The sequence below is a fragment of the Olea europaea genome, chromosome 21 (assembly GCF_002742605.1).
Source record: "Olea europaea var. sylvestris chromosome 21, O_europaea_v1, whole genome shotgun sequence".
NCBI classification, from domain to species: Eukaryota; Viridiplantae; Streptophyta; class Magnoliopsida; order Lamiales; family Oleaceae; genus Olea; species Olea europaea.
The window spans coordinates 10,165,604-10,173,734 of NC_036257.1; the positions used below are offsets into that span (position 1 = coordinate 10,165,604).

The 8,131-nt window shown below is 35.5% G+C and overlaps 2 protein-coding genes across 2 annotated transcripts in view; one reads left to right on the plus strand and one right to left on the minus strand.

The window, feature by feature from the left end:
- Nucleotides 1-2,653, plus strand: part of LOC111370577 (callose synthase 11-like) — a gene marked incomplete at its 5' end in the record, with an annotated part of 4,988 nt that extends 2,335 nt beyond the window's left edge. The window contains 2 exons of the mRNA XM_022992364.1: nt 1-1,186; nt 2,423-2,653. The exon at nt 1-1,186 is cut by the window's left edge and continues 2,335 nt beyond it. Of these exons, the coding sequence (XP_022848132.1) occupies nt 1-1,175 (1,175 nt within the window). The remainder of the gene's footprint in view (nt 1,187-2,422) is intronic.
- Nucleotides 2,654-2,991: 338 nt separating this feature from the next.
- Nucleotides 2,992-6,025, minus strand: LOC111370578. The gene has a single exon (XM_022992365.1). The coding sequence runs from the start codon at nt 5,831-5,833 to the stop codon at nt 3,077-3,079; it is 2,757 nt and encodes a 918-aa protein (XP_022848133.1). The 5' UTR covers nt 5,834-6,025; the 3' UTR covers nt 2,992-3,076.
- Nucleotides 6,026-8,131: the final 2,106 nt, after the last annotated feature.

Below are 8,131 nucleotides of genomic sequence, written 5' to 3' on the forward strand. Positions count from 1 at the left end.
CCACCAACAATGAGGCCCTTGGTGCAGTATTAAATCAGCAGTTTATCATCCAAATTGGCATTTTCACAGCCCTCCCAATGATTGTGGAGAACTCACTGGAACATGGGTTCCTTCCAGCAGTTTGGGATTTTATTACAATGCAGTTCCAGCTTGCTTCATTTTTCTACACTTTCTCAATGGGAACTCGTGCGCATTTCTTTGGCCGAACTATTCTTCATGGGGGTGCCAAGTATCGAGCTACTGGTCGTGGTTTTGTTGTGCAGCACAAGAGCTTTGCTGAAAATTATAGGTTATATGCTCGCAGCCATTTTGTAAAGGCAATTGAACTTGGAATTATTTTAATTGTTTATGCTTCTCAGAGTCCCTTGTCTACAAATACCTTTGTTTACATTGCCATGACCATATCAAGTTGGTTCCTTGTACTTTCATGGATTATGTCGCCCTTTGTGTTCAACCCTTCTGGCTTTGACTGGCTGAAAACTGTGTATGACTTTGATGATTTTATGAACTGGATATGGTATGGAGGAATTTTAGTAAAAGCAGACCAGAGTTGGGAAACGTGGTGGTATGAGGAACAGGACCACTTGAGAACAACTGGTATATGGGGAAAATTGCTTGAGATTATTTTAGATCTTCGTTTCTTCTTTTTTCAATACGGAATCGTATATCATTTGCAATTTACACGTAATAAAACAAGTATTGCAGTTTACTTGCTGTCTTGGATCTACGTGATAATGGTGGTGGCTATTTATATTGTTATAGCATATGCCCGGGACAAATATGCTGCAAAGGAGCACATCTATTATAGGGTCGTTCAGTTTCTTGTTATTGTGCTGTCAGTACTCGTGATTGTTTTACATCTGCACTTTTTACATTTTGATTTACTAGATTTCATCAAAAGTCTACTGGCATTTGTCCCCACAGGATGGGGCATGATACAAATAGCTCTGGTGCTCAGACCTTTCCTGCAGTCCTCTGTGGTTTGGGAGACTGTAGTGTCCTTGGCTCGTTTGTATGATATGGTTTTTGGATTAATAGTTATGACTCCTTTGGCAATTCTCTCATGGATGCCTGGATTTCAACAAATGCAGACAAGGATACTTTTTAATGAAGCATTCAGCAGGGGACTCCAAATTTCTCGCATTCTTACTGGCAAAAAATCCAACATTGACTGACGTGATTAGAGGTGATATTCTCTTCTTGCATTTGCTCCCTCCATACTGTATAATTTTGAGAGTTCAATACCACCTCATATCTGTGCTTGCAAATGCTAAATTCAAATTCCTATAGGAAAACTGCGTAATGCTGGTCAGTGGACAGGTTTACGTCTCTTGGTTGAAACTAAACAATTTGTGTTCAGGCATAAATAATGTTACTGGAAGAATGTATTAACCTAGCTTTTGAAAAGTTACTTCTTCTGTTCTTCATTTAAAAAGACTATTAACCTTGATCAAACCTTTTCCATTCAATTTCAATCCCAGTTTCTTTAAATCAATGCTTTTTCTTTTTATATGTCTCCCAGTATTCTAATTCTAATGATAACATCATTAGTTCCTGATCCCATTGCTACATGAGAAAATTTGTAGTACATATTTTTCTTGTTTTACAGATTGAGAATCAGATGCTGCATTTACATTATTTCTACCTTTTTTATTTTTTTCCTTCGACTACAAAGTTGAGGAGCCTGAAAATATGAGGAAAGAAACTGCCACACCTCTAGGTTCTAACATTCATTCTTCATTTCCACCTTTACAGAGAGAGACAGTCAAACCAGACGAACATTTTCAACACAATTCATGTTGCTTAATCGCTGAGCCACTGGTCGCTTTTAAAGTTTAAGCATGTTGTTAATGCAAATATTGAATCATCAAGTCACCAGGGTACTATACTTGTATGGAGTTAGAGAATGAAAGAACCATAAATTAGAAAATAGTAGTTTGAGGTGCCATGATGTTGAGCTCTTAAATAACTGATGACACATTGCCTGTCTAGTTTGCCACTTCCAGAGAACTCTTATGTACGTACATGTTGAGTGTCTGCTTAAGTACGTATAAATGTACTATTAGAGAATGAAAGAACCATAAATTAGAAAATAGTAGTTTGAGGTGCCATGATGTTGAGCTCTTAAATAACTGATGACACATTGCCTGTCTAGTTTGCCACTTCCAGAGAACTCTTATGTACGTACATGTTGAGTGTCTGCTTAAGTACGTATAAATGTACTAATGTGATGCATACATTTTTTAAATTTATAATCTTAATATGAATCTAACCCTTATCCTTTACTTCATTTCCAAGAAAATTTAAAAGAATTTATTCATACAATATGATGAAGGCTAAGAAATGATGTATTGTCTACTTCTGTTAGCCTCAATGTAAATTTTGATGAATCATTTACATATTGTTAGAAATTCTTTTACAGATTTGCAGGTAGACTTTGAGGATACTAATAATGAGCTGCTGTTCTACCACTGGTGCTCATCTTCGCAGAATGAAGAAACCATTGTCTTGGATGCTTTGATGCAAGTTACCAGTCGAGAAGTGGCAAACTGGTGTGATTTGACTTATTTCAGTGTATTCTCCCTATTGTACATATGTAGCATGACTTCCTTTGTTCACTAGTTAATAATCAGTTATTGCATTTTTTACAGCCTCCTCTGCTTTCTACCTATGTTTGATAATATATTGTATTACATAGTCCTAGACACTGCGTGACAACATTTACTTGCAGAATGTTTAGTTTAACATACTAAACCCTTGTTTTGTAGAGATTAAAATCAATTTTTGTTAGCGAATTTTGATAAAAGTTGATGGAATGTGTTATTGAAAAGTTATATGAGTCCTACGAAATGTATAGTTAAAATTAATTGTTGATTTTGACTTGAACTTAGATTTTAATAAGATTTTTTAGTAATATCGAACAGGGCTAAATAGACCAAAATTGTCTAGTGTCTGACCCTCGTTACAAACGATTAAAAACTCTGAAAAGAGAAAATTGGATTCATGAATTAGGAGTTCTATGAAAAATGGGTAGGCAAGAAATTCCACAGAAAACCAATTCAAAAACTTGTTCACTTTAAAATGATTCATTGGTAACTACAGGTACTTTCTCATATGCAGTGCTATTCCTATATCTCTTGGGAAGAAAGCAACACCCACCAAATCTTTGCTGCAAGTAGATAAGGAAAACAAACAGCAAACCGCCGAGACATATGACAATATCCCAGGTGGTAGAATAGTAGTCCATTCTTGGGTTCGCATATATGTAATTGAATGACCAAGTCGAACTACGAGACCTGTAAAGGTCATATGCATGAGGCAATAAGCGAACTAAAGTAGTCCCAAAGTAAAAGGAAGGGGCAACGGCCTTCTCTTTGGCATCACAGAAAAGATTGAACAGTATCTGTGGGAACAAAAGGCCATCCAATATCAACCCGGCGTACAATTTGAGATCACCCCATAAGGACAGCTGCTTATATCCAACATGGCTGACCCTCAGTGATGACCTTGGGTAAGACTTTCTTAACAGGTGGACAAACCAAGCAATCAACCCACCACCAATGTACATAGGTAAAGATAAATACAGAACATTTTTATCAGATATCCAGAGGGCTGTCTGGCTTTCGTCGCTGGATTTTGACGACCAGACGAGTTGGAGAAGACGCAATTCCAACAAGAAAGCTATCATGGTTATTACCCTCACTAGTACTTCATTCAATTCAAGCCATCCGTCACTACCAAAGTATATATTCAGATTGTTGCCACTTTTGTGGCTCAACATGAAGAGAGCTTCAAAATTCAACAACAATGGAATCAAGTGTGCTAAGCAGAGCACAAAAAGCATCATGACAGAGATGAAAGGTAGAACATTAGGGTGCCTTTTGACGTGAAATAACTGCAGACCTACAAAGATGCATGTAAGTGTATTGGAAATCAGCACCATGGTGATTTCCAGATCCATTCTCCATATGGTTTCTTTGGCTTGCTTTGTATAAATGGAACGTGAAAGAATATGAAATGGTTCAAAGTAAAAAGGGTCAAACTTAACTCGTGTGCTTTTGATTGTTCCCTTCACCAAACCTCCCTTTTTGGCATTTAACGAGGGATACTGGATCTCCACTAGAATTTCACAATCTAATGAAGAGTTCATTCCAACTATCAAACTAGGAGACTCCTGCATACACCCAACCATGCAAAGGTGTCCACTTTTAGAATCATACAATCCTTCAGCAGAAATTTCAACCGACTTGACCTGCATGAATTCATTGCTGAGCTTGAATTCAAGTGGTGCTGCAAAGCTCAACACGTAGCTCACATTAATCAGACTCCTATGGTTTTGCCTCACGTGGTCCTCCCTAGGCTCAACTTCCCTTCCAAGAACTGTAGATGCCCGATAAAACCTATCATCCACATACAGTGGAGATGCGTAACCCCATGCTTCTTTGATATTCTTACTTCTGACTAGCATATCAAATCTCATGTCAGATGATTGCCCACTGGGGTACGTACCCCCCTTAACCTTCTGCATTCTATTTGTACACCATCTTGTTACGTTCTCACTCTCTGTAAATTCATATTTCAAGCGTTTAACCATTATATTCTTATTTTTTCTATTTGTCAATGCCATTCTGCCTAAATAATTGGACTCGTTAACACTTCTACTACTCCACATTTCCCCAACTACAGCACTCCTCTCTCTCAACGTCCACCTTGCTGGAAATCTCAAGCTCAACCTGATCATACATTCTCCAACCCAACTCCGACCAGAATCACTCAAAATGCGACAGCCAACCATGTCAAGCCTCTTCTTCTCCGCATTCCATTTTCCCTCACTAACTAAAGTCATATTCGGTTCAAAAGGCAATTGATACCCATTATATACTAGATCCCCAAAACTTAACAAATACCTCACTCTCCCATCCTCCGAACACTCAATTTCATTAAAGTTCATCACCCTCGGTGTGGAATTGCTATTGCCTCCTCCAAGAAAATCACAATTGACACTACTGCAATCACTCATATAATTCAATTCGACAACACCAGCTGATCTAATAAATTGACACACTGTTTGTTCCAAGTCCTCTACACCTAACGAAGCATTAGCCAAATCATCAAAAAAAGGAAACCCCTTATTTTTAACTTCTTTATCAATCAGCTCATACTTATAGTTCCTCAAGTTCACGCCTAGTATCTTTACGTGCTTGAGGTTTAAATAATCATTATTTACATCCAATCTTTCCAGCGTACCATTAACTAAACTATTATAAATACTGGAAGAATCAGGATAATCCAACTTTAATACAGCATGAACAGACCTTAGTTTGCCCAAACCTGATCCGACCATACAGACCTTCCCAGAACTCGAATCCCAATATCCATTCATCGAAAATCCCAGCACATTCATCGCATCCCTCGACGTCAACGGAATCCTAGGAGGCCGGTAATGTACGAGCCGCAACTCCCGGTGCGTAAAATTTCCAAAATATCCCCGACCTCGAGCACCCGTTAGACGCAAGAACGAGTCGATTTTGAATACCCCGTCAGTCTGGGTTCTGTAAACTTTGCGGGTCCGCAAAAAGAGGGACCTTTGCGGATTTAAAAAATTACCCTCCTGAGCGCTTTTCTCCGTGTAATCACAATAGGCATTGCGCAGAGTGAGTAATCTTGCGCGAGGAAGCTGGGCATTAGGGTCTGAGTCTGGGTATTTGAGGGGCTCCGGAACAACGTTGTTGCAGTGCGAGTACGGAATTTGCGGAGCCGAATAGACGGTGCCGGAAAAAATGAGGAGGAAGAAGACAGTGAATTTAGACGTGTGGAATTGTTGAGGGCACATTGCAAATCTGTTTACAAACCTTGTTCGCTTTTCTTATGGAGGCGGAGTTTTGAGGTGAATCGCCATAGAGTAATGACAGATGAATCTGAGTTTCGATTCAAATCTCACCGCCTACATATGTACATACATATGGTACTGTCGGTCGTCTTTGGAATCTCATGATAAGTTTTAGGGCTGCACGAAAATACCTCGAAACCGCGAATCGAACCGAAGTTATTGAGTTGGAATTGAACCCAAATTATTGATTTGAAATCGTTCGTTCGAATCCACATGGACCCGTGGTTTTTTCTCCAAATCGAACCAAATCATTTTAAAATAGTTTGACTTAGGTTTTGATTTTCAAAAATCTTATAAAATCGAACCGAACGATTTTTAATTTTTTAATTAAAATATTAATTTTATTAACTTAAAAAATTTATAGTTTTCACTTAAAAAAAAAAAAAAAAACCAATTAAGAGTACAAATTATAATCAGCCTATTGAAATAATCATTGAAAATAAATTAGATTCATCATTGTTATCCTATGATTTAACAAGTTTACAACACCTATCCTTACTCAATATCTAAACTAAACTAAAATTATTCTAAAATCATATGAAATGAAAAAAAAAAAACTTATATTTTCAACAATTTAAATCATAATTCAACAAAATTATGTTAGTAAATCACGTCCAAAGTTTTAGAAGTCCTAACATAAACTCTTATTTCCCTAACATTTGATGTTTGTCTGCCATTATTGAATGAATCACCAATCCCTTTTGCCTATTAGTTTGCTAAATTCTACCTAAATCGCCCCTCTCTTCTTTTTCAGTAAGTCTCAATTTGTCATTCAAGCTATTTTTTGTTGTTGTTCTTCTTCTTTTATTTGCTGTTTTTGAATTTATTATACATTTGTGATTTATGATTTGAATAGAAAAATAACTTTTTTTTTTTTTTTTGTTTTGTTTAGATGATTAATGAATTTGTTCATGGTTTGGAAAGAATGAAGGACAAAATGTATTAATTGTGTAAAAATGTTAAAGTTCCCCAACTAGTACTACTATCTTCTACTTTCATAAAATAGTTAAACAATGAAATTTGTCAATTCTCAATAAGACGAAATTCTATCAATCTTTGTATATCTAAATATATTATGTTCAATTCTTATTTAACATCTTACTAGTAAGACGAAATAAGTTTTAACCAAACTATAATAATAGAATGTAACTTTACTTTTACCAACTACTGTATAACAATATAAATATCAAACAAGAAAAGATAAATAAAAATGAAGAAAGACGTATATGTTCTATTAATATCTTTTAACAATCAATTTTGAAAATAATTTATTCATGGGTTTTATGGTAAATATTAATATAATTTAATATTTAACATTATTAGTTCTCATTTAAACTTATATGTTAATTTATATTAAATATATTATTATAATGTCGATGGGTAAACCGCATATTAAAATAGAACCAAATCGCAAATTATGGTTTGGTTTGGAAAAATTTCAAACCGCATAAAATGATTTGAGTTGAAAATATAGCACAAAACGCTCAAACCGAACCGCGTTCACCCTAATAAGTTTGGGGCTGTAATAATAGTGTTAATTAAAAAAAGGGCTTATTCGACATTGATTATAAGAATTGATTTTTTGATCGTTAGAAAAAAAAAAGTGGATCCCATATGTGAGTGAAAAAGTAAAAAATGACGGTTGGAATAGTGAAATAACAGTAAAAAAATTTTGATTTTTTGGGTGAAAAATTGTTACCAAACATGCACTAAATATTGTTAAACTTACGTATGTATTATTAGAGTTAATTGCTCCAATGGTAACTGAACTTATATCAATGTTTTTGATTGTTTACTGAAATTTCAGATATCGAGTTTTGATCTTTGAACTTATCCAACCCTTAAACATTACTCACTCGCATAACGTCCATTACAAAAACCTTTAATGAAATTAATAACACGAATAATGAAATGCACATGTGGTGCCTTATCACACAGTTAACAAATTATCATGTCTTCGATTGCCCCCACAACATTGAAAAATATATTCGATTACTCATTAAATTTTGAAAATATTCTCGATTACTTACTAAACTTTGAGGTGGTTGAAATTTTGGCCACTAAAAATTTAAAGCCACGGCTTGCTTAATGTTGGATTCATCTTCGATTGCTCAAAACTTTAGAAAAAGTCTTTAATTATTTACTGAAATTTAACGTGGTCGAATTTTTATTACTAAACTTATAAAAATGACGTTGCCTAGTATTCATTAAAAGATGTGCACCCCAAGCACTGATTGCGTA

Excerpts from the sequence above, each read along its gene's own strand:
- LOC111370578 (XM_022992365.1), bottom strand. The coding sequence starts at position 5,833 with ATGTGCCCTCAACAATTCCACACGTCTAAATTCACTGTCTTCTTCCTC.